The sequence below is a fragment of the Zonotrichia albicollis genome, chromosome 9 (genome assembly GCF_047830755.1).
Source record: "Zonotrichia albicollis isolate bZonAlb1 chromosome 9, bZonAlb1.hap1, whole genome shotgun sequence".
Lineage (NCBI taxonomy): Eukaryota > Metazoa > Chordata > Aves > Passeriformes > Passerellidae > Zonotrichia > Zonotrichia albicollis.
Window position 1 is genome coordinate 20,921,863 of NC_133827.1, and position 26,052 is coordinate 20,947,914.

Below are 26,052 nucleotides of genomic sequence, written 5' to 3' on the forward strand. Positions count from 1 at the left end.
AGAAGAGACAAGGATCTGACTCCATGTTTCAGAAAGCTTGATTTATTATTTTATGAGATATATTATATTAAAACTATACTAAAAGAATAGAAGAAAGGATTTTATCAGAGTGCTGGCTAAGAATAGAAAAGGAAAGAAAAAAATAACAAAAGCTTGTGTCTCAGACAGACAGTCCAAGCCAGCTGGGTGTGATTGGCCATTAATTAGAAACAACCACATGAGACTAATCACAGATGCACCTGTTGCATTCCACAGCAGCAGATAACCATTGTTTACATTTTGTTCCTGAGGTCTCTCAGCTTCTCAGGAGGAAAAATCCTAAGGAAAGTATTTTTCATAAAATATCATAGCTGCAATAACCCAGTAATTGGGTTATTCTGGCTTCTTGCCTTGAGGTCACGTTTCTTTTGTGAGGGTTACTTCACCTTTTTTGTCAGATCTGTGCTTTGAGCTCCATAGGAAGGGTGCAGAGAAGGAGGAGGGAGCACAGGAGGCAGCGTTGGGCAGAGCAGCAGAAACAAATAACCATAAAAAATGAGAGGAGTTGGGGGAAGGTTTAATCATGAACTGTTGGTGGCCTTGCAGAAGAGCTCTCCTGTTGTCTCTGAGCACGAGTGCACAGCCCTGTGGCACACAGGGTGCCTGGCACTCAGGGCTGGGCTCTTGGCTCTTGCAGGATGATTATCCCCTGGCCAGCCTGCCCCTGCTGGGCTACACGGTCAGCTGCCCTGTGGAGGCAGATGGCATCCACAAGGATTATGTCTTCAAGCTGCAGTTCAAGTCCCACGTGTACTTCTTCAGGGCTGAGAGCAAATACACCTTTGAGAGGTAATTTTCTGTTTCCTTTGTCTTGGTTTGTAACCTGCTCTTAACACTCAGTGCTTGGTCATTCCATCCTCTTTCATAGTAATCAGGGAATGATTGGCATCTGACTCCATTGATTCAGAATGCTGAACATATCAAAACTATATTATATTACATTGTACTATACTATATTAAAGAGACACTATACTAAATTACATACTAAAGGAAACTCCTGACAGTTAGGATACAGCTTTGAGTGATTGGTTAATTAATATTAACCAATTAATATTAACCAGGGAATGATTGGCATGTGACTCCATTGATTCAGAATGCGGAACAATTGCTTTATTAAAACTATGTTACATTACATTATGCTATAATATATTAAAGAGATTCTGTACTATACTGAATTACCATACTAAAGAAAATACTAAATTAATTACAATAGTTTTTATTGTGAATAAATTAAATACAAGAATTACTAAATTAATACAATAATTACTAAATAAATACAATAATTATTAATTACAATACTAAAGAAAACTCGTGACTGTCTCCCAACAGTCAGGACACAGCTTGGAGTGATTGGTTAATTAATATAAACAACCATCACCAGAATCCAATCACTAAATCCCTTCAGGTAAACAATCTTCCTAACACATTCCACATGTGCAAAAACAACAGGAGCAGCAAGCAGAGATAAGAATTGTTTTCCGTTCTTCTCTCTTTGCTTCTCCAGGAAAAAATCCTGGAGAGAGAATTCTCTCTCTGTTCAGAGCATGTGAGTGCCACACTCTCTTTCCTCCCAGCCTGAGTGATTTTCCAGCACATTCTCAGGAATAACATTCCCTTCTTTTCCCCACCAATGATATTTGGAGATCTCTCCTGTGTGTGTAGGGGTGCTGGGGATTGAGGAGAGAGCACAGTGAGCTCTCATGAGAGTTCTCTGGGGCTCAGAGCACTGCAGACTCATTACTTGGACAGGCAGCCACGTTCTGCAGGGTGTTTGCCACATCTCAAGCTGTCCCTTTGAAGAGTTAATTCTCCAGAAGACTTGTAAAAGAAAGAAAATGGCTGTTTTGGGAGGTTTGGGAAAGGGGTACAGCTCATAACAAAGGACAAGATTCCCTGGGAGTGAGGGTTAAACATTCCTCATGTCTTTTCTTGGCAGGTGGATGGAGGTGATCAAAAGAGCCACCAGCTCTCCAGCCAGGTCGAGCCTGCCTGTCCCCAAGGAGAAGGACACTCACACAGAGTGATGTGGGGCAGAGCTGGATCTCTGCTGGCAACACCAACAAAACAGGTGGGAGCAGGAGGCTCTGGAGTTGGCAAAGCAAAGAGCCAGGATGCTCCTTCCCCCCAGAATGGGAAGTGGGGCTGCAGCCAGGGATCACATCCATTCCCAAAGGTGTGGAAGAGGGGCAAGTCTGTTCCAGCTGGACCTACTCAGAGAGAGCCCAACGACTGCACCATCATGGAGGGTTCTTGTTCCATGGTACCTGTACAGTGACACCTTTGCCTGCCCTGAGGGCAGCTCCCACCTTCTTTTTAAATCTGGACTGGATGCTCAGCACCCAGGGGAGGAACCCAGCAGCCTCCAGGGGTGCAGCTGGCTGGCAGCAGAGGGTGCTGGTGGGGCTGGCAGCACAGCCTGGCCTGCTGGCACAGCTGCCTCAGACAGACAGGGACACACAGCGCTGCCTTGCTCCCAGCTCGTTCTGATCAGCCTCTGCAGCTCTCCCAGCACAGCTCAGCTCCTCAGGAGCTGCCAGGGCAGCAGCTTTCCAGGCAGGCTGAGTCTCTGTGGAGGTGTTGGTGGGTTGTGGATCGGTGCAGGGGGGTGCATGGTTTGTCCTCTGAACTCAATCACTGTTCTCATATCACAGCTCCGGTTTCTGTATCCCTTAGTAGGAGTTAAGTAAGGCATGGGATGGCAAACACTCTCCACTCTGGTGTGGGTGATGTTTTCAAGGCATTTAAGCACTGCAGGAGAGCAAGCCTCTGAAAGTCACTGTTGCTTGTGCTTTTGTCATGGCAAGACTTGTGAAAATCCCTCATCTTCTAGTTCAGTTTGGGGTGGGATCCATCTTCTGTTTCTCATGAAGGTGTAAAAGTCACTGGATTCCAGATGGAGCATTAGTGTCTGTGGACTCTATTAAATTTCTGTATTAAATCTGAAATGTTTGCAGCTTGTTCTCTTTTGTACAGCTGTCGCCTTTGGGTGCCTCCACAGAAGGACTGACATTTGCTAAGTGCCACAAGGTGCTGTTGGACGTGGCTTTGATGGGCTGTGGGGACTCTGGTTTGTATTAGATAGAAAAGTGTTTGTGTAGCAATGGAAGGAACAAGGCAGTGAAGCAGTGAGAGCAAAAGGAAAGTGTTGCATGCTGAGGGGATGGAGCAATGTGGAGATCCCATGGGACAATGGGATGGACAGAGGCCAGCACGAGTGTTCAGGTATGGGCTCAAGCATTTGTGGGGAGGGGGAATCCAGAGGGGTTTTCTTGCTTGGCATTTGCATCCTAGAGGAGTGACTGCAGACCCAGCCTTTGCCACCGCTGTCACAGACCATTGTCCCATCTAAGTTAAATGTACTTAATTTATTAGTGTCTTCATTTATTATTTTTTTAATTGCCTGTTGTAGGTGTATCCATGTGGATTGATTAGACATGTTATACTGTGGCTGAATATGACTGTTCAAAGTAAATAGCATCTTGATATAAAACTCTCTCAGCCTCTTATTCCTGAGCTCACCATCCCAGGTTCCAGTTACTCAGTTTTCCATGTCTCTGGATCTCAGCTCACCCTGTACCAAGTGCTCTCCATCTAAACTGGGGCTCCCACAGTGAGCAGGAGTCTTCCCTTTAGGTTTGTGGGCTGGTGAGTGAGTGATCTTTTTGTTGCTTCTGTGCTGGAGCCACAGCTCAGCATCTCCTTGAAGATGGAGTGGCTGAGGTGGAGTCTCTAGACCAGGAGCCTCTGCAAAGACTTCAGCAGGCAGCCCAAGAAGAATGCAGAGAAAAGCAGCTGGAACCAATCCTTTTCCCCCAATAACACAGTTACACCAGCCTCATTGGTTTTGTTACTTTATTGAAAGTGGCAGATCCCTTTCAATGTTTTTGAAAACTAAACCCATTGGTTTTGAATACTGGGCAAAGGGGTGGGGATTGTTTCCTTTAGGAAGTTTCCTCGTTACACTGCAGAGCATGTGAGGAACAACACAGGTACCTTATCAACACCTTTGCTACTGCTGTGAACAGCAACTTGAAAAGCAGCAGGGGCCTCTGTGCTGGCCTGCAGCCTCTGCCTTCCCCCTCTCCAAGCCTCCTGTCTGTACATGAACTTCTCCTGAGGGAAAAGTGGGTTTGTTCTGTTCTTCCTACCTGCAAGCTCTGAGCTGGCTCTCACTACAGAACTCTGCAGCAGAGAGCCAACAGCAGCACCTCTTCTCTTCTGTACAAGTTCATAGTGTTGCTGAGCCTGGCTTTATCCAGCAGGATAAATAAGGTAAAGAACACCCTACACCAGGAGCAGGGAATGTGTGGTCCCCCTGAGCTGCTTGCAGCCCAGCACTTCAAATCTGCAGGTCTAAGTACCAAAAACCAAGCCTTGTTTCTAACCAAGTGGCCTGTCATTAAAAAATGCTGAACAGCTCCAGCCTTTGTTCTCAGGGGCTCTGGGCTGAGCCATCTCATCCACACACAAACACCCAGGCACAAAGAGCTGGGGCACTGAGCTCCTGCTGACTTCATGGGAATCTCTTCTCAGTTGGAGAGCAGCTCTCTAAGCAATCTCACAGCTATCAGGGGTTATTCTCCTTAGTCTATTTTTCTGGACCTTTAAAATGTAGATTTAACATCTGTGTGCTTACCTGAATGAAAGATTTATAAACCAGTATGGTACAGAAAGCAAAGCTCCTGGGGATGCTCTGCTGGGATACCTCAAGCAGCCAACACAGCAGTGGATGCTGTGGTGCCTCTGCTAGCAAACACCAGCCCAGCCTGCACCTGGAGCAGAGCCAGCTGCAGTGAGTCTGAGCAGCCACAAAGGGAAGGCTGAGAAGGAGAGGGAGGCCTAGAGCAGCTTTTGGGAACCCCCAGCCCAAGCACACTGCTGTGAGCCATCCAGCTTAAGTCTTCCTGTAGAGCACAAGTTCTTGCACCAAAAACTATGTAGTGTCTCCCTCTGTCCTGTGAACCAAAGCCCTGCAGCTGTTGTGCTCCCCCCCTCCTCTTTTTAACCCTTCTGGCCCCTGTGGGCCTGCCCAGCCTGCCAAGAGCACCAGGGACAGGAAGCGCACAGCAAATAAACCCCTTTGCCTCCTGCTCCCTGCAGACCCAAGGCAAGCTCTGCTGTTGCCTGAAGTAGATGAACTAAGGCCTAACACAAAATGATGTCCCAGAGCCAACAAAAGAACAATCAGCAAACCCTCCTATGAAATGACAGGCTGGGAAAGAGCAACTGTATCAGCCCAGCTGCTGCAGCACTGCAAAGTGTTGTTCCTTGTGTGTGAAGGGCTTGAAGTGATCCTCCAGAACAACTGGAGAGCTGCTCTGACTCTCCCAGAGGCCCTAAACACCTGGAGAGCTTCCCAACATCCCTGCACTCACACAAGACTGCTCACAAACACTTCTTTAGGAAGGGCAGGAGACTAAACCCATCAGACTTGCCTGTGAAACATCCATCAATGGGAGAGAATCTCCCTTTTTCCAGCAGCCAGGCATTTACCAGAAACAAGCTGTGAATCAAACCAAGCCAAAATGGACACATCCATTGTAGGAAAACAATTAAAAACTGCATTGATTACATTGTAAAAACAATTAGACCACCCATCTCGGGTTCTGCAAAAGGTCTAAATTGTACTTGCATTGCAAACCCCACCCTGGGTTATCATGGAAACACGGCTAACATGAAGGCTCTGAAATGTCCTGGGGTCCATCACAATGTCACATCCAACAGATGGTGGTCTGGATTAGAGATGTAGTTCTTATGAAGCTGGAAAAAATCCTTCCCCCCTGGCAGCAGCAGCAGCAGGGAAGGTGTCAGCGGGCAGAGCTCAGGTGGTTCCGACTGTGTGAAAACCTGCAAGGAACAGGGGACAAGGGACACTGGGCAGGGCTGCTGCCTCTGGCCCCACTGCCACCTTTTGCAGTCCTGACAGACAACACCAGCATTTTTAACAAAAAGCCAAGGTGGTTTGGTGCTTCTTCAGCTTTCAAGATTCAGTTTCAACCTAGTAAGTTTTCAGCACTGATGTTTTATGGTAAGAAAGCAAGCAGGTCTTTGAGGTTTTGCAAGCCTCCCCCCAAAAAACAACCATGTTTTGTTGTTCTGATGTTTCTGCCCTGTGCAGCAGTGTCATTTCTAGGCTGACAGAAGTGAATGATGCTGGGACCTGTCTGCAGGCACCCACACACATCCACCTGCACCTCCTGCTCACGCTTCCTGGCTACCACAGTGGGCATCAGTGAAAGGCTGGATTCAATCTGGGACACCTTTTCCAACCTTTATGACTCTCTTCTATTCAATAGGAACCTGAGTTACAGCACAAACATTAACCCACCACAAAGAAATGCTTACAAAGCCTGAGTTCAAGGGTGTAAAGACTGAATAGTTTGGGTTGTGTTTATGGGGGCAGCCAGAGCACAGAACAGCTGCTTTTGGTATGGTAAAACACTTCCAGCCTGCTAACCAGGGAGGAGCCAAATATAAAGTTTCTCTCATGGCAAGAAAAGGGTGAGATTTAGGGAGAAAAGCCAAACTCATGTTAAATAAAGCCTGGTAAATCTGTGACCAGGTTAGCTGTGCTGGTACCTGCAACACAAGGATGTGACTGGACTTGGTGCCAGCAATGGAGCCAAGTTTGACCCAGCAAAGAACTAAATTCTACCAGCCTACATTCCTTCCCTGGTTTAATAAATAATTCTTTCAGGAAAAGTACACTTTTGTGTACACCTAAAGGTGGGCAAGCAGTGACTAGCTGCACGTAGTGCTTTAAAGCACATTCCCTGCAATGAAACAGGTATTTATTAACAGAAACTTTCTATTCCAGAAGCAAACCCAGTGAGATTTGCAGTCCTTGCTGCCTGGGTAATGAGCCCAGCAGGACACCATGTGTACATAGATTTATGTGCAAAATGAAATGAACAGCAGCATCTTTCTGTGCCCTACAACATACACCTACACTACAGGAACCTGCCCAGTGTGAGGAAAGGCTTCTGAGGCAAAGGAACTGTTGCCATTAAATGCAAGCAGTCAGAAGAAGTTCACTTTTGTCTGTGTGGACTTTGCCCAGCTGTCAGTGGCAGCTCCACCCCAGCTCAGCCTCGGGCACTGCTCACCTTTGGACCCTCTCCACCATGTGTGCTATCAGTTTGTCAGAGATGCCTGGGCAGGACTCCTCAGCCAAGCTGAAGGCATTCTCCAGCTCCTCCATGGCTCCCACGTTGCCTCCAGTCTGCTTGTGCTTATCTTTGAGCTGCAACCCAGAAACAGAGCATTAGGTCCTTGTTTTGTTGCAGAAAGCACAGGTCAAGAAGTGCAGCACTGACATTTAGGCTCTTTCCCATCCCACCAGGGTGTAGGAGGCACCCACACTCCACTTAAAGGAACCAAAACCAGCTCATTTGTAGGTCAGCAAGGTAGAATTCCAATGTCTGGGGTTCAAATTTGTCTCCAGGTACTAAAGGCAATCAAAGCCCTTACCTAACAGGATGTATTCTTAAAACTAAATGTTGTAAGGAATGGACCAACAGCCCTGAAAACTCATCACAGCACAAAGAACTCCAGGTGTACCTGAGGCAGTACAATCACCTTTGCTGCTGATGACAGCCCAGCACTCACAGGCAGGCTGGGCAGAAAATACCCAGTGCCAGGAGTCAGTCACCACCACTTCTAACCACCACAAAAATGCCTTGAGCTGCTTCTAGTGACTGGGAGGCCACAGAAAACTGTCACACCAGGGATCCTGAGTCCCTGGGCTTCCAACACTCCTCTCTAAGAGAGCTTTACCCAGGGGGCAGGGGAAGAAATTGCACACAGCAAGACCTCCATACACAGCACCTACATTAGCTCACATCTCTCATGGTCACTACTTGCACAAGTTTCCAGTTGTTACCTTGAAATAGCCACAGCTCTGTTGAGAGGGCACCTGACAGGTCACTGGTGCTGAGCCTGAAGGAGTTGCTGTTGGAAATGCTACATTTCCACCCCCAGCAGCAGCTCCCCACCTTCTTCCCACGAGCTGCTGATCTGACAGCCCCTTCCCCAGGGCACCAGCACACAAGGAGCTGAACAACACTCAAGCATCCTGCTGAAAAAACAAGGTCTGCTCCAGTTCAATGAAGCTCTCATCAGGCCCTGCTGATTAAAGGGCTTTCCATAAGCCTTGCAGTTCTTTCCCTCAATTCCAGGATCAACCTTTCCTGTTGTTGGAGCTCACCTTTTCTCAGAAAGCAGAACACTGTGAATGCTAATCCCCAGCTGCAGTCATGCCTGTGCACCAAGTCCCTGCTGGGAACAAACAGTTCCCAGCCAAAAAGAGCCACTGCCTCCCCAGAGGGGCACTGTTCCCTGCCACAAAGCTGGGGGAACAACCCACACACACCTCTGCTCAGCCAGAGTGGCAGGGGCATGGAGGGCAGCTCAGTTACTCATCAAGGATACAGATTTCTTAGGGCAAAAATAGCTGTGATGCTACATCCAAGGATTTGATGTGTACCTACCTGTGGTGGTTTGACCAGGAAGGAGTGGGAATTCTGGGAAGCTGTGGTCAAACCAATGAAGGTTTTGGGTTTGAGACTGGCACCCGGTGTAGCCAGTGGGGTTTGGACACACCTCCGAGAATACACAGGGGTTAAAAGCAGGGCACTGCCCTTGGCAGGCTCTCTTGGGACGTCGCGGCGAAGAGGTCAGATCTCTCCCCCGTCCAGCCCAGCCGCTGCTGCTGGGCGGGGGGAGGGGCAGCCATGCGGTAGGCCCGGGGCCTGGACAGAGATGGGGGTGAGAAAGCTCTCAAGGATGGAAGGGTGGGGGAGCCCCAGGAGACATCGGGCAGCCATTCCCCCCCCAGGAGGGAGAGAGAGGAGAGCCGGCGTCTGAATGTGATAGCAGCCGCCCAGGAGGAGAAAGGGGAGGGAAGAGTGCAGCCTGGCCGGTGGAGCAGCAGCACCTGTGGGAGTACCAGCATTCTACCAGCATTCTGAGATAGACAGAGACTGAAAACTTTTAACCCTTTCTTTCATGATTGGGGCCTTGCAAAAATGCTAATCCTCCTCGAAGCTGAATAAGAAGGGAGATAAGAGATGAGATGAGACAAGGACCTGGCCCGAAGAACGTGGAGATGATTGGATGGGGAGAGATGATTTGGAGTGGCCTTTTGGCTGGACTTTTCTTGTGGCCATGGACTCAGTTGTTCCTGTGACACAGAGACTGCATTTAGGGGGAGGCAGTGCCTCAAAACCAGGAGGGTTCATTCGTGAGGACCCCCCGGCCCCAGGGGGTTGGAAAAATATGGGGGGGACAGATGTCCCAAAGCAGAGACTGTGCCTTTTTGGAGTGAGACAAGGCATCCTTGAAAGACAACCCTAAAAGCAGCTCTGGCCATGTCTCAGTGGTGAGAGCACTGGGCATGGAAGGAAGATGTCACAAGCGGCAAAAGGACTTTTTCCGGGCGGTGCCGAAGTGACAAGGAAGCACACGAGGTTTCAGTGTGTTTCCAGGAGAAGCCTATGGAACAAGAAGGACTCCTTTCCTCTTCATGAACTGCAGTTTGAGTATACTAAAGTGTGGGGCCAAGGCTGGGCAGTTGGTGTTTTGGGAGAATGTATCGGATTGGGAAAGTCAGGTAGTGGGGAGGGGGAAAGTTTTTTTGTAAGGTTTTCAATTTTTTTTCTTTTCCTTATAGTCTTTCCCTATTTTCCTGTAGTTTAAGTAATAAAGTGTTCTTTATGTTTAAGTTGGAGCCTGTTTTGCTTATTCCTGGTCACATCTCACAGCAGACACCAGGGTGAAGGCATTTTCATGGGGGGCACTGGCTCTGTGCCAGGCTTAAACCATGACACTACCAAAGGCTGCCTGCCTCACAATAAGCACAGGGTCTGTCTGTCCTGGAGGTAGCCAGTTTATCATCAGCCTTTGATGCCAAAGCCCCTGAACTTCAGCCCAGCAGCCTGTGATGGGAGCAGTGTGTGCTGGGCTGTCTCCTCCCACTGCAAAGAGCTCTCTGGAGGCTTGCAGGAGTTACAGCACTGCACTGAGCTCAGCCTCAGCAGGTTTAAAAAGTCATTTTACCTCCCTGCCCCACAATGCTTCCAGATTTGCAGCTACCCACACCTGTTAATTGTTGTCTTATATATCCAGAGTTCCATTATCATTATAGTGCAAGGGTTCCATATTGCCAGAGTTTCATATCTCCTTGATGTTTCTCATGGGCAGCTCCTCTAAGCACTGACTGTTCCTGGTCCTTGCAGCAGCCAACTGACTCCTGATCCCACCAATCCACTCTTTTATATCACTTGTTCCTATTGGCTACAGGTGTGGCCTGTTAACATCAGGCCTGCTCCTAATCTTTAGTAATTGGCTCAGCTGCAGCTCTTTGGGGGATAAGATTACATTCTGTACCACCTTCATTTACCCATACTGTGTCCCCCTACAGTTAATGACTCCTCATGAGTTGTTCTCAATGTTACATCCAATAACTCACAGGCAGGAAGGCAGATGAAAGATTACAAAGAACATCTCAGTCAGATTTCCATTCACAATCCAGCTTCAGCCCCTTTAGGGAATGAAGGGATCAAACCCAGCTGCTTTAAAATGCAATCATACAACAGTGAGGAGGACAAAGTTTTCAGTTCCTTCCTACCAATAGCAAAGAATAACACACACAACCAGCAGAGAAACAGATTTCCTACCTGGAGAAGTTTTCTTTCAAGCCCCCTCTACTGCACACAAAAGCCAGGTTATTTCTGAGACTGCCCAGAACCCCTCCTGCTCCTAATTTTGCTCAGTGAGATTTTCAGAGCCAGCAAAAGTCTCATCAAGGGAAAGGGGGATCAAAAAACTGGGGCAAAGGAATCAAACCAGCAGAAATGAAATGTCTGAGAAGCCACTTCCTGCCTGGATCTGGTGCAGCAAGGTGAGTAAGGAAAAGCACAAACTTGCATTTACAGCCACAGCCCTGAGCACTCTGCCCCAGGGGGCTCCTAAACTGAACAGAGACCCAGACACCAGTGACTGTGCTGCACAAACAAACTGCATCACAAACCAGCATGGCTTTAATGTGGCTTCATCTCATAGCTCTGGGCATACAAGAGCCAGATCAGTGCCCTCATGCTCTGACTCTGAAAGTCAAAGCACAGAGAGGCTGGTTAGATAAAATCCCAATTTCCAAAGCAGAGTGGTCTCAGGAGCCTGCTTTTCAGAATGACCTCTGGTGCCTGCCATGCAGCAAACCCTCCTTCCACAGAGCAGCACACCTGAGAACAGAGAGTTAAGTCCAGAAACTATTCGTGGGAAAAGCACAGCTCTGTGCTGGGCCATGCCATCAGGATCCAGAAGAGGAACTCCTCAGGACCAGGAAAGGGTGTCTGTCACCAGCAGACACGAACAGAACCCTGACATGCAGCTTCTAATTGATTTCTTCCAAAGCATAATCTCCTGGAAAGAGCAACCAGAGCTCATAGCCAGCAGCCCCCTTATGATTATCCTTCTCTTCCCTGACAGCATCACCCAGCTGGGAAGGTGATGCTGACACAGACACCATCCTGTCATTAATGGCAGCTCTTACTCCAACTGCACATCCCCATCCAGACCACCAGGCAGGGCAACTGGGTCAGTTTTCTGAACAGATTTTCTCTGCCTGCCTTCCAGAAGCTGGGTGCCAGGGAACTCCTTGGTCTTGGCACTCTACCAACAGCAGTCTGTACAGATCAAGAAATGGTCCAGTAACCAGCAAAGCCAATTCCTGCTCTAACCCACCCACCTTCCCCTCAGTAACTCTGCTGTGGACATGCACAGTGACAGGCAGCTCTAACAGGAGCTGCACTTCAGCCACAGACATCAGAGCTGCCCAGGCACCAGCAAGCCTAAGATGCAGGTAAGAGACAGACACTCCTCTATCAGATCCTCACCAGAACACAGATTGCCAGAAGGGTAATGCCTTTCTTCCGGTACAAGTGTTTTCAGGAGGACAGGCCAGGGACACACTCACTTTCCTCTCTGAACTGGTACAAATACTTCAGAATCCCTTAACCCTACCAGACACCTCTCCACACCTCCCTTCTCCAAATCCTTCCCATTTATCTATGTCAGGTATCTCTTCATCTCCAACCAGCAGAGACACCAAGAAGGTTCTACTCACCTCCCCAAAAACTGGGTGAACAAGTGTGGAGAGACACTGTGACCGTGGTTGCCTCTTGATGGGCTCAGTAGGCTGGAAAGCAACATGAGAAGTTACAAGCACAGGGAAAAGCTTCCAGGGTACATGAAATATTCAGCCTTTGGTGAATTCACAGCACCTCCACAGCAATCCCATCACCAGATCCCGGGAAAGCCACAAGTCACAGTACCCTGATGATGTGGAAGAGGCAGCTCTGCAGCACCAGCCTTTGGTGCCAGACTGAAGTAAATTTCAGACATAAGGTGAGGGCCTGGTGGCTTCCCCAAGACACCCAAAAGTTCATGTTAGTTCAGTCCACTTGAGAAACACCAGACAGCACACAGACCTTCTGGGAACCATGCAGAGCCATTCCTTTGTGCAGCTTGCTCAAGGAATTGGGGCGAATGGTTGGAGGGAATGTCCAGATTGGACCCTGGTCTCCATCCTCTGCATCTCCATCACTGCAAATAAAAAGGGCAAAGTCAAGACAAAGCCTCAGCTCCATACACTGGGGGTTTGCCCACAGTTTCCCAGAATCACAAGTTCTCCCCACCTGACTGCCATATTGCTGCAGGCCTTCAGGTTTTCCCCATCCCAGAAAAAATTCTGAAGAGAAACCACTTCAGTCTCTACTACACCTATAGAGCATCAAAGAGATCTGAGCTAAGCACATCATGTTTCCAAATCACCTCTCTGATCCAGCCAGCTTGAAGAAGTTTCTAGTGCTACTTAAATTTAGGAGAATTTCAAGACAACCCAAGCTCACAATGCGAGGAGCCAGACTTAGATGTCAGAAGCCAATTTCCCTGAGTGCTTGGTCACTTGAGTGCTACCACAGGTGAAGAGCAGCACTGTGACACCACAGAGCCCTCACCACAGTTCCTAAAGCCTGGAGCTCTTGTAGTTAATGAAAGGTGCATAAAATACAGGCCACAAGAGCCTTGTTCTACTGGTTACACACAGATAATGTTTTGTGTTATGCTCAGCAAAGAGGCTCCACAGGTTAGGACCAGAACAGAGTCCCACTGAACAGGAGGTAACAGCACTCACTTGCTGCCACAAACAAAAGCTCCAAGGTAAGATCTCAGGTGGGAAAAGGACCTGAGCTGTTTGCAGTAGGCCACCCTGGGGCAAGCAGGGGCAGCAGGGGCAGCCTCCATGCAGAAGATGCACGTACATGTCAGAGTCACCAGAGCTGGAATCCTCTCCGTGGCCCTCTGACTTCCAGCGCTTGAAGCGGTCGATGAGCTCCATGAGGAACGAGGTTTTCTTGGTGTAGCGTGTGATGAACTTGTGCTTCAGCAATTCTTTAGCTGTTGGCCTCTGGAGCAGAAAAGGAAAGCATGTCACATCTAACCATCCCTGCACACTGAACACACACTCACTGACTGCTGCTGGAGTCACAGAATATCCTGAGCTGGAAGGGATGCACGAGGATCATCAAATCCAACTCCTGGCCTTGCTCAGGACAGCCCCCAACAATGCCATCAATCCCCAACAAAGTGCCTGAGAGTTTTATCCAAATATTCCTTGAACTCTTGGCAGCCTTGAGGCCATGACACTGCCCTTAGGAGCCTGTTCCAGTGCTCAAACACCCTCTGGGGGAAAAGCCTTTTCCTAATATCCAACCTAAAGCTCCCCTGACACAGCCTCATGCCATTCCCTGAGGTCCCACTGTGGTCAGCAGAGAGAAGTGATCAGTGCTCTCCCCTCCATGTCCCATCATGAGGAAGTCCAGCTCATGTGTCCATCCTGTAAGCTCAGCAATTCTATCTCTGCAATTCTGGAACCTTCCTGTTGAAGGCATTTTTGACCTCTGCTGCTTTTCCCAAATTCACAGGTGGGCAGCAATACTCACAAATCTAGGATCCTTGTTGAGGCAGGCTTCCACAAACTCCTTGAAGGGCTTGCTGTGGTGACCCTCAAGTGTTGGAGGGTTGTTTTTGGGGATCAAGAAGAGAACCCTCATAGGATGCAAGTCAGAATTTGGAGGCTCTCCCTTTGCTAGTTCAATAGCTGTGATCCCAAGGGACCAGATGTCTGCCTGGAAAAGAGAAGAAAAAGAACCCAGAACAGCAAGGAACAATTCTAAAACATGAAAGCACAGTTTTAGGACAGCTAATCACATAAATCAGGTGGGGCATTTCATGTCTGATATACAAACTTCTTCAGCAGAAGAACAGAAACTTCTGCATCATAACAGAAAAGAATAATTCCTGCAGTAAGCAGCACTCCCAACCCCTGTTTCTGTCCTAGCACCACCTCATGTATGGTAGCCCCAAGCAGCAATTCTGCCCCCAGCTCACCTTGAAGTCATAAGCAGACTGTTTGATGACCTCTGGTGCCATCCAGAATGGAGTCCCCACAAAGGTGTTCCTCTTGATTTGGGTGTCTGTCAGCTGGCCAGCCACCCCAAAGTCAGCCAGTTTCACATCTCCTTGTTCTGAGAGCAGCACATTGGCAGCTGTATGCACAAATAAGAAATTGAGTTCTGAATCACCTCCAGCCCACAGCAGAGCCCTCCTGGGGGATCCCCCTTCACCCCAGTGATAACCCTCAGCCTGGATTTTCAGCTTCAGACCCATTCTCATGCTCTGAAGTCCACTGGGTGACATGGAACAAGCTCAGGCACTTTGTTGGATCAGGAGGGGAATATTGGTAAGGTAGGAGCAGGGAGCAGATGTGAAGGACCACACCATCAATTAGATGTGACTCCTGGCCACACAGAGAAGGGAGGGTAACACAGTCTCTAATGCTCCTGATTTTTTTTCCAGAGTAGCATTCAGCCCAGGTTAAACAGCAGATCCTTCTAAAGAGCTCAAGGCCCACTCTTGTACTGGTTCCCACTCACTGATAAGACTGTAACATTGTGCAAGTTTGGGAATGGGGGTTTCATTCTCAGACCCCACCTAACAACCTTCAGCATTTCCCCACCACTGGCAGCCAACAGCCCTACACATCCTGCAGTGCTAGAAACATTCAGTCTCACATAGCAACAAAATCTTTTCTCCCAGTCTCCCTGCATGAGGTTTCTGTGCCCTGAGTGCTCACACCCCCTCCTGCAGTGGGTGAGAGCAGAGAGCACCTGGCCCAGCTCCCCAGCTCTGTCCCTTCATCCTCCTGCAGAACTCTGATGCTCTGGGCTTGCTGGGACTCTGCTCCTTTAGAGGCAGATGCCAGCTCTGCACACCACACGTGGCCAGGGACTATAAAAAACAGCAACAGGATAAGCTGACACAAGCTGCCCTGATTTTCTAGGGCTGTGAACCCTGCCTGAGGACAGCTCACTCCTGCTGTGAGCTACAAGCACAATAACCAGCACACACACCCCTGGGGTCCAGCAGAAAAGCAAATGTCCAGACACAAGTCAGCTAATATCTGAGCATGCCTTTCACTGACTCCTTCACTTCAGCTCCAAACTCCAAGTGCCAGAGGAGAGCTACAGATCCTCACTGCTACTCTAAACCCTAAAGACAAGAAAAGCATGAGTTGTAATACAGTGACAAGCATCAGATTCACAAAACAGCAACCCAAAAAAAAGCAGCACTGAGAAACAGTCTTTGAAACCTTGCAGATTATGGTGAATAAAATACCTCTGAGTGTTATGTTACTAACATCCATTACAAGAAAGGGAGCTGAGCCTTTCAATCTTACCTTTGATGTCTCTGTGGATCTTTCTCTCTGAATGTAAATAATCCAAGCCCTTTAGGATTTCTCTCAGGATAGTAGCTATGTAGGTCTCCTCCAGTGGTCCTGGCTTCAGCTAAAAAAAGGCAGAAAGATGATTTAAAAGAGGGTGAGTGATACCTTGGATTTTCCAGGCTCTCAGTTTGTAACTTGGAAACCTTGGCCAAGCAGGTTGTACTCAGCAGGAAGCACCTTCCTGCACACCTGATTTAGGTGCTACAAGCAGAATGCTGGTGTCTGCACCTGGAACCTTTCAATGGCAAAACTTTGGGGGGTTTTCTGCTGGCCTATCAGTCTGTTAAAGGCTTCCCAAACAAACAGCAGCTCATTTCTCACTTTGGCCTGGGAACACACTGGCCAACAGAACATTTTAACAGTTTCTCTTGTTCAGGTCTCTCTGCCAGCATGCAAGTACTGAATTTCAGCCTCTGAGATATCAACCCTCAGGCTGTGGAGTATCAAAGCTCTTCTCCTTTCCATCAGTTCTCCTCTAACCAAGTCCTGCCCTCTCAGTGCAACAACTGAGGTTCTGACACTCAGGTAACTTCTGCTGATGACAGAACACCCACTACACCTTCCTCCAAGCCACTGTAGGCTCAGCAGTTTTTCCTACATCATTAGTTATCTCTCTGGAAAAATGGGCATTATTGTCCTAAAGAGAAGAGAAAAATGCTGTGACAGAATACAGTGCAGTGCACCTTTGCCTGTGGGTAAATTCTGCATGTGTATTCTCAAAATTTGGGGTAACTTCATCACAGACCATGTCCTTACTGAGCAATACCATGACTCTGACCAGGTGAAATACAGATTTTATTGCTCAAAACCAACTGGCTGTGCTCACTTTTCAGTTCACTGGCTCTTTCCATCACACAGCAGCACAGCATGGACAACAGTGCTGGGACAGCTGAGCCCCATGAAAACATTCCCTGAGTCCTGGGATAAGCATAACCAACATGTGTGTCCTGCACTGCTTACCCTTGGGCACAGGGCTGCCTAAGGGATGGAATGTGGCAAGAGTGTGTCTGGCTTATGGGCACTGCACAAACCAAGGCTTCAGTCAGTATTTTTCATAGTCCAGAACTTGCCACTTACTCACCAAATCCAGGGCTGAACCTCCTCCCAGGTACTCCATGATTATCCACAGCTTAGTGCCCTGCAAGCAAGAGCACAAACCAAGAGCAAATACAGTAATGAAAGCAGACAGAAAAGTGAGACACCCACGAGGCAGCAACACACAAGATTTTCCTGTACACAATCCCAGAGCTGCTGCTCTCAGGGGCTTAAGGAAGGAGCCCCAGGCTCCCTCTTTTCTGCTGACACAGCATTACCTGCCCCCAGCACATTGCTAACTCAGTCTGCAGTTTCACCTGGGCAAGTGCCCCTACAGGCACCAGACTGCCCAGCCCACAGATAAGCTTATCCCAGGCTGGAGCCCTTTAACATCTCTCCAGCAGCTCATCCAGCATAAATCCTTCTTGGCAATGGCAGGGGAGCATGGCAGCCTTTGATCTCATTAATAGAGCTGCCAGCATGAAGGGCACAATCAGCAAGACACTCTTACTCCTCAGAGAAGAGATTCCATGCTGAGGCTCCAGGGTCCCAACAGAAGATAAGCAGCAGGTCCATGAAACTACAGCAGAAGGCTGAGAAAATACATTATGGCCTTTAAAAAATAAAGGAGGAATATTCAGGACCCAAAGAGTTCAGGAACTGTTTGCTGCAGTCCCATTGTTACATTCACCTCCAGCAGCCAGCATGGATAGGCCACTTCTGATCAACACTACGTCCATCAGGGATTCCTAAACCTGCTCTCAGTGGAAGCAGTATTAGCACTCCTCCATAGACTCAGCTCATATACTCTTCACCTTTTCTGATGAAATATGAAATGAATGAGTTTCAATCTCCTCTTTTTTTCAGAGGCATAAATCCCTCAGTGGTACTGCCTTAACACTGTGCTATTCTGGAAAAGTATTCCATCAACTTCCTTTCCAGAATTGTCAGACCAGGGAAAGTTCAGTCTTCAACAAATAACTTGCTCTCCAGTGAAGTGCCCTGCTCTGGGTACCACAAAGTACAGGGCACCTCATTTCCAAATGAAATGTGCCAAAAAGCCCAGTCTGCTATCAAGTGCACATCAGTGCAGTGAGCAGAGCCACCACTGCTCCTGCTGCCATGCTGCCACTCACATGTCACTTTGCAGTGCCATGTGCCACCACCCACTGCAGCATCCACAGAGCAGCCCTCCCTGTCTCCATCATATTTTCTGAAAAATCCTCTTTGCCCAGGATTCTTCTCCTGGGAAACTGAGAAGCCCCAGAGAAAAAGGAAAACAATATTATCTCATTTGTTTCTCCTGTGTTTTGCTGCTTTGGAATGTGGTTTGGAGATTGTCTATCCAACAGGTGGTTGTTTGATTGGTTTCATGTGAATTGTTTTTACTTAATGACCAATCACCATCAAGCTGCATCAGACTCTGGAAAGAATAATGAGTTTTTCATTATTAACTTTTAGCCTTCTGTAAGTATCCATTCTCTATTCTTTAGTATAGTTTAGTATAGCATTCTTTAATATAATCTAGATCATAAAATAATAAATTAGCCTTCTAAGAACATGGAGTCAGATTCACCTTTCCTCTCTGAGAATTCCACACCTCCCCATTCCCAAGCCACTGGCAAGGAGCCACCCTGGTTTGTCCTACCTTCAAGTAGGAGCCATAGTAGCGGGTGATGTAGGGGCTGTCACACTGGCTGAGCACTGTGATCTCCTGCTGAATGTCCTCAATCTCATCCTCAGCCTCCTCCAGGTCAATGATCTTGATGGCAACCACCTCCTTGGTGCGGTTGTCGATGCCTTTGTACACCTCCCCAAAGGAGCCCTTGCCAATCCTCTCCAGCTTGGTGAACAGCTCCTCAGGATCCACCCTGGAGTGCTAAACCACGAGATGGGAGAATTCCATTCAGTTCCCAGGCTGCAGAGCACCACACACACACACACAGCTCATCTCCATATCTGTGCAGCACCTACTACCTTGATAAATTCACCTATCTTAAACAGTCTTAGAAACTTAGCACGGAATATATCCAAGATTAGAACTTTTCCACAGGCTTTCCAACCCTGCAGACCACAGTGGGGGAGGCAAAGGAGGGAAGCCCAGCATGAGAATGTCAGCAAATATTGCTGGGGAAAGTGTCAGCTCCATTGGGACAGGGCTGCTCAACTGCAGGCACCAACTGGTGCCTAAGCAGCTCCATGAGCAGGCATCTGTTCACACTTCAATACAGACCAGCAAGGGGTACCAGAACCAGATTTCTCCTGGAGATCTGATGAGACAATGAGCACAAGCAAGAAGCCACATAAAAATATTTCCCTAGTTAGCCTTCCTGCACGCAAAGACTGAAATGATTAGAAAGATCTGCACTCTTCCCTACTTGTCTGGAGGGTGAAATATTACAGTAATCTGAATTCACATTTACTGCCTCCTCTGCTTCAGCCTGATTTCCAGGCAGCTCCCAGCACAGCTCTCCTCAGATGTTTGCAGATGGAGCCTCACATCTTTTGGAAGGTCAGCAGCAAGGAGGAGGCAGGAGAGCAGAATGGACACTCCATCCTCCTGAGCTGCTTTTCTGCACCAGCCTCTTCTCTAGCTGGCACCCTCAGATGCAAAGGCAAACAGCATCTCCTTCATTAGATAAGCACATCAACCAGGCAGTTATTAACAGAGAAATACTGACCTTTTAACAGCAGCTGCACAGTTAATTCTTTATTAAGATATGGGTAAGAAAGGGAATAAATCACAGTCACTTTCTTATACTATTTAATTCAGTCCACCTGCACATCAGGAGGTCCTTCGTGCTACTAAAATGCTCTTTGTGATTACCTTTTCTGCCTTTTTTTTAATAGTTTGAAAAAGAACCCTGAAAAATATGGGCTGACCTTAGGAAGCAGCCAAGCCATCAGAAGGAATTTTCCACACCCAGAACTTCTCAGTCTCACCTCCAACACGTCACCCAGTGAGAGCGCTCTCTCACAAGGGCCTTGAGCTGGCAGATTTTCTCAGAGAACACAGAGGCTGCATTTTTCCACCTCACACCACGTTCTAGCAGCAGGCCATCACTGAGCAGCCCAAGGTGTTGCTTAATGATTAAGCCAGTCTGTCATCACAGGTTGTTTGCCTTCTGTGCATTGCTGCAAGCCAGGCCCAGGTGAGTTTTACAGGCAGCTCACTCAACAGGATTTCCACACAAACTCCAGCCCAAGATATAGAAGGATAACCAAATATCCTTTGCATCCATAGCAACACCGAAACAGGCTGAACTTTGAACAAATGCACTGGAAACAGACTAGAAGGGATGTTCAGAGATAAGAACTGGAGATGCATAGCAGGACTGGAGAGAGGGAGATGGGAAAAAGAGGATTTGAGCTTGAGAAATGTTAGGGGACAACATGAGAATGATGACCAGAGGCAGGGAGGACAGTGTGACCAGTCCAGGCTCACTGCAGACCAGGAACAGCTTCCACTTGTTGACCAACTTGGAGGAAGGGGCAAGAAAGTGCCCCAAACATGACTGTGCACAGTGACCTACTGCACCCTAAAAATGCCTACAACACATCAGCCACTCCCACACATCAGGGAGAAGGGAGAGAAAGAGGATCATCTCCTAGAAGCACCTGCTCAGCTCAGAAAAGAAACCACAACCCACATGAATACTGCAGGGAAGCAAATCTTCATGAAAGCATTCCTCCCCTCCAATGTAACTTTTCCATGAGGTAAGAAACAGGAAAGTGGAAGTAACTGCTCCCCCCTCAGACACACCAGAGAGTCAGGACTGATTTCTCCAGATGAAGACATCAAACATAAGATCACTGGCTGTGGCAGGCAGCTTTAGGGACAACCACCACTTTATGTGGCAGGCTCTGTCATCATGGATAGCTTTGTAAACAACCTTGCAGACCTGGATGTTGGTTTATCCTGTTTTATGTAGAACAAAGGAGTTCAGGTAGGTGTGGTGGAGGAGACAAAGCCTCTGACAAGCACACAGAAATTTTGCCCAAGGGACTCAGGAAAACAACATCACAGATGGGAAGGTGAGACAGGCCCACCCCCATCAGGGTGGAAATATGAGGATATTTAGTTTGTAGGTACTGGATTTACCTTCCCAATACTGACCTGGAAATGCTTTAGAGCTCACAGGTGACAGGGCAAGGGTCTGACTGTGGAGGGCCTGAGGATGAACATCCCTCAATGCACTGGCCAAAACTGCAGAAATCAGACCCAGAAAGAGTCCAGGGAGCCAGCACAGGGCCAAGGGGTACAGAGTGATTCCAGCCACAGTTACACTGTGACACACCACACACTGCTGGAGGAGCACAGTTTGCTGATGGATTTCTTCCCTTTCTATAAACAGGGAGGAGGAAAGAGGCCCATGCCAAATTCAAGCAGGTCAATGTCTGCTCAAGAGCACACCTTGTGAATTACCATTGTGGACACCACAGAAGAAACTGCCAAGTGACATTTTCAGCAACTCTGAACTTCCAGAACAAACTAAGATGTGCTGTCTGCAGGACCCTGTTCAAAAGCCCTTGCCCAGTAAAAAAAATCCAGTTTGAGACACCACACCGTGATCTGTGCTGACAAACACAAATGCTCAGATGTGTGGGCATAAAAGCCTCAGCACTCATCAGAGAGCAGCACAAATCAGGAATGGGGAGCTGTGGAACTGCCCTGCTCTGTCAGGAGAGAGAAGGATGCACTCCATGAGCCTGACTTCCCCAACACACCTCCACCATAGTGAGAGCTGTAACAAGCACCATCCCTCCCTCTCCTAAATATAACTTATCTCAGTACCAGTCATCTTGTCAGAGAACCACCCTGGCTGGAAATCTTCTGGAATTGCAGTGCTACAAACACACCTGGAAAACTTCATTAGTGGGAAGCAACAGAACCCAGATGAAATGCTTTATACCTGCTTAAATAAGTACAGATAACCCCAAGCAGCTTATTAGAACCTGTCACCTTTGCAACTGCTCACCAGCTTGGGTTCTTCCCATTTTTCTTCCACATTCACAGAACCCATCAGAGCTGAAAAATGGAGCTCCAGCAGCAGCAGCTGCTCCTTGTTCTACATGTAAAGCCACCAAGGGATGATCACTACATTGTAAGTTTTTCTTTGGCTGACTGCTTGTTACACAGCAGATCTGAAGCAAAAAGCCTCCTGCTGCTCCTCTCCACTGAGAGCAGCCAGGCAGGCACTGGAGATGGCTCAGGCTGGCCTGGGCAGGCTTGGGAGGGAGAGCACACAATGCACCAGCTCACTTTGAGTGCAGGAAGGGAATAAGCATGAGAGGGATGGTGACAATTTCCTGGTAATGTGCTCCACTTGTGCCCTCTGGGATCCAATCTGACAGCACAGGAAAGAAGGATGCTCTGTCCTGACAGGTGTGGGAGTGTTTGCCATCCTGACTGATGATACCATGTTTTAAAACAGACCAGCTCACTGCAGCCATCAGGAATTGCAGAGTGCTGTGAGACAAGCCTGGCAGCAACACTGCAGCTGCATCATGGGGAAAAGAATGGTTTTGGCAGCTCTGCCACCTCCAGCTGCTCAGACATGATAGCCACAGTCTCTGAGAAGATGTGGATAAGTACTAGAGAAGAAGGGTAAGTATCTGCCCTCATTTCAAAGCTACTGCCTGCAAAGATAAGCTGCATATTGGGAACAGAAACAAACAGCATTTGAAGCAGCTGAAGATCTTCTCTCTGTGCTGTGTCCAGCTGGATTTTACTCTCAAAATATTCAAGAGCAAGGATCACGCCTGCATTTGTTGCAAAAAAAAACTGAGGGGTGCTTGAATCCTTTTGGAAATGAGAACTCCTTAATCTTGGAATTGGAATCACTGTTCTACATGGGAGAGCTCTGAAACAGAAAATTGTCAAGGCCCCAATAGTTTATTAGCTGAAGCTGACCAGGAATGCAGCAACTTCAAAGGGTTTCTGTGGAACCACAGCCACATTTAGAGTTATTTCTGACTGCAGCACTTTCCAACCAGCCACACAAACAAACAAACATAATTCTGCTTTGCCAAACACAGTGCAAGAAGGAAGTTGGTTTTAATAGAACTCATCTGCTCTTCTTTTTCCCTCATTGTCTCCTCTGCTCCCCAATTTCCCAGCCTGCATGATGAACACTCACCTCTGGGCTACCAAGAGTCTCTCTGGTGAAACCAGCTTTGTACCTGGAACTTTCTGAAAGCTCCCCTGTCTGTATGAAATCTGTGCATAGCTCTCTGCAACTGCCAAAACCTGGGACAATTTTGAATTTCTGGAGTATAGAAAAGAGGGAAGTTTGTGTTCAACACTTTGAAACACTGTATGTCTGAAACTCCCAGCTCACTTTACAGACAGTGTTCTTTTGCTTCAGGAGATGAAGCATTGTGTGGCCAAAAAAAAACCTAAATGGCTTCTCCAAGGCCAGGTAAGGAACAACAAATGTAGAAACAGAGCCCAAATCAGAGCTTTAAACATAGGAACTAACACAAATCCATCCCCTGGGAGCTTCAGACCAAGACCAGAGGCCTGCAGTGCTGTGTGCTCACACAGAGGGAGCCACGGAAAGAGAGCAGAAGCAGCTGAGGCAGGGAATGGCAGCACACAGGCACAGCAGCCTGGTCCAAGGTGACTCTGCCCATCAGCACCAGAGCTGAGAATCAGAGACAAGCCAAGCCTCTGAGAGCCCAATGCAAGTCTCAGTCTTGCTTTTCACAGCACCTCCCAGTGCTCCCTAAATCCCAGGGAAGAAAACTTCAGGGCAGCTCCCAGTGCCCTCCCAGCCAGCCTCAGCTACACCAGGGATTCCTGAAAAGACTGCAGAATGGACAGCACAGACTGGTTTTCTATGCCAAGACCAGACACTCATGACATGACAGGGTCTGACAATGCCTAACATTTCCATAATAAATCCAGAGCTGAAACCACCAGAATGCTGATAAGCTTCAAGAGTGAATGCTGTGTACAAAAAAGCTTCAGAGCAATCTCCTCTGCAGCTCCAGAACTGTTTTCAGCCCTCATCAGACAGTATCCTTCCCTTTCTCCCCCTGTACAGTGACTCAGCCAGGCATTATATTCACATTTAATTCCACACACACTTTGGGGAAACAGTTGATGTGAAAGACAGCATGCAAACTGAGGTGCATTGCAAATCAATTTTAAATCAGTCAAGGTTCAGAGAAAGCATCAGCCCAAACCACTAAAGCTTTTAGTAATTCTACACCTAGGAGCAGAACAGAATAATGCCCCAAAACATGGTTTAAGAAGACCTGTGCTCAGTATTGACATCTGCCAATAATCAAACAGACCTCACAACCAAATTCAGAGGGAAGAAGATGCAAGCCAATACTATTAACATGCTTTAGCTTTTAGTCCCAAATCCTGGCATCATCTTTCCACACTCCTCTTGTGAAAATGTCACCACATCAACAACATTTAACCACATCCACAGAGGCTGACATCTCTTGGAAGAGTTATGACCCAGTATCAAATATCACTGCCTCTTATGCAGCAAGGTTACAAGCACCATTTTTCTGAGACTAATGCCATGAACACATTTTTCTGCTCCCATTCCTAGACTTCTCCTTCCAAAAATATTCAGAAAGCCAGTGACTCCTGTCTCCCTAAAAAGAACACCCTGAATCCCAGAGAAAGGCTCCATAGTGGGTGAAGAATTCACTTTCTGTATGGCTGGCAACACACCATTATCAGCCCAACACCAGGTACAGAGTCAGGCACAGGTCAGTCAGCCAACAGGAGTAAGCTGAGACCTGTGCAACAGAGATAAAGAGTGGCAAAAAGTGATTTTCTGGTTATTTGTTTGAAATCCTTGTATCAAGAGCAAACACCATTGTGTAAACCCTCTAAGAGGGTTTTAAAACAAACTTTTAATCAGCACTTACCTGGCTAGCAAATTCTCTCAGGTGAGCCATGCCTACAGGATGGGGTTTTTTGCAAAATCAGGGAGGATTAGGATGTTGCAGCACAGCAGGAAAGTGATGATTTCTCCACTGGTCAACTGTGACAAGCAAGAATACAGAGCTCTCAAGCGAGGTTCTTGGAAGCTGGCTCAGTCCCCTGAAGAGTTACCTGCATCTTTTTTCTCTCCTTCATCTGAAGTGCTCCTTGAACCTGCCAGCAGGTTCTAAGTATGCCAGGCCCTCCTTGCACAGTGCATTTCTCAATTCTTTACAGAAATGCCTCCCAGATGTGGCAAGGAACCTCACTCTGATGTTGCACACTGACCAAGTCCCAGGCTCCATTTTCCCTCAGCTGCCCAGTATTATAGCTAACGCCACAGACCTCTTGCCTCACCACCACTCTCAGCATCTTCCTCAGCATCATCCTCAGACAAGTAATTTTCTCCTGCTCCTCCTCAGCAATCCCCTCACTGGGAGCACTCCTCTGCTCCCACTGTCCCCACTACAGCTCAGCTGCTCAGCACACACCTTCCACTTCATGGAGCCCCAGCCCTGCACCTCACACCTTCCTCTTCAGGGAGCACCAATCCTGCACCTCACACCTTCCTCTTCAAGGAGCACCAGTCCTGCTCAGGACACGTTTCTCTTCAGGGAACACTAACTCTGCACCTCACACCTTTCCCTTCATGGAGCCCCAGCCCTGCTCCTCACACCTTTCCCTTCATGGAGCCCCAGCCCCGCACCTCCCCGCTTCTGTTCTCCTCGGCCCTTCCCTCCCTGCACCCCAGCCACAGCTGAGCCCCAACCCAGCCCGGCCCCTCGGCCACGGCCCTCTCCAGGCCCCCGACCCCCGCATCCCCCGTCACGGCGCGGCCCCACAGCCGCCCTCCACCCCCACTCCCGTCACGGACACCTCGTCCCGCCTCACACCTCAGAGATCTCCCCCCTCCCGCGTCCCCCTCGCCATCATGGGCTACTCAGCGCGCCCCGCCCGGCACCCTCACAGTCCCTCCGTGGCTCATCGCCGCGGGCCCGCACGGCCCCGGGCGCCGCCGCACCTACGGGCAGCGCGGCGCGGCCGTCGGGAGCGCCATGCCGGGCCCTGGCGCACGGAGCCGCCGCCGCCCCGGGCTGCCCCGCGACACCAGGCACGGCGGGGGGGGAGCGCCGGGCCGGGCGCAACAACACGGCGCGGCGGCGGGGGAGGCCGCGCCGCGCGG

The 26,052-nt window shown here is 48.5% G+C and overlaps 2 protein-coding genes across 8 annotated transcripts in view; one reads left to right on the forward strand and one right to left on the reverse strand.

The window, feature by feature from the left end:
• Positions 1-7,277, forward strand: part of FARP2 (FERM, ARH/RhoGEF and pleckstrin domain protein 2) — an 85,080-nt gene extending 77,803 nt beyond the window's left edge. For 3 of the 5 annotated variants that reach the window (XM_074546880.1, XM_074546879.1, XM_074546881.1), the window contains exons 26-27: positions 677-828; positions 1,976-7,277. In XM_074546880.1, coding sequence (XP_074402981.1) covers positions 677-828; positions 1,976-2,063 — 240 coding nt within the window. In that variant the 3' untranslated portion in view covers positions 2,064-7,277. Of the gene's footprint in view, positions 1-676; positions 829-1,975 lie in introns of those variants that run through there. The other 2 variants (XR_012581580.1, XR_012581581.1) reach the window with 1 other exon arrangement.
• Positions 3,875-26,052, reverse strand: STK25 (serine/threonine kinase 25). 3 transcript variants are annotated; one of them, XM_074546884.1, is made up of 12 exons: positions 25,895-26,052; positions 24,815-24,930; positions 18,567-18,797; positions 16,965-17,021; positions 15,836-15,944; positions 14,488-14,645; positions 14,040-14,225; positions 13,359-13,504; positions 12,528-12,642; positions 12,164-12,235; positions 7,146-7,282; positions 3,875-5,886 (listed from the first exon to the last, which is right to left on the reverse strand). In XM_074546884.1, exons 2-12 carry the CDS (start codon positions 24,842-24,844, stop codon positions 5,847-5,849), a joined length of 1,281 nt encoding a protein of 426 aa, XP_074402985.1. In that variant the 5' UTR covers positions 24,845-24,930; positions 25,895-26,052; the 3' UTR covers positions 3,875-5,846. The 3 variants fall into 3 exon arrangements, with proteins under 3 accessions (XP_074402985.1, XP_074402983.1, XP_074402986.1); XM_074546882.1 differs by having other exon boundaries at positions 25,891-26,051; XM_074546885.1 differs by having other exon boundaries at positions 25,837-26,020.

Bases quoted from the DNA above. Each gene is read 5' to 3' on its own strand.
- STK25 (XM_074546884.1), bottom strand. From the start codon at position 24,844: ATGGCTCACCTGAGAGAATTTGCTAGCCAG. The intron at 15,945-16,964 runs GTGAGTAAGTGG...GCCTTTTTTTAG, and splicing joins GAGGTTCAGCCCTGGATTTG to CTGAAGCCAGGACCACTGGA. The intron at 13,505-14,039 runs GTGAGTATTGCT...TTTCTGCTCCAG, and splicing joins TCAACAAGGATCCTAGATTT to AGGCCAACAGCTAAAGAATT.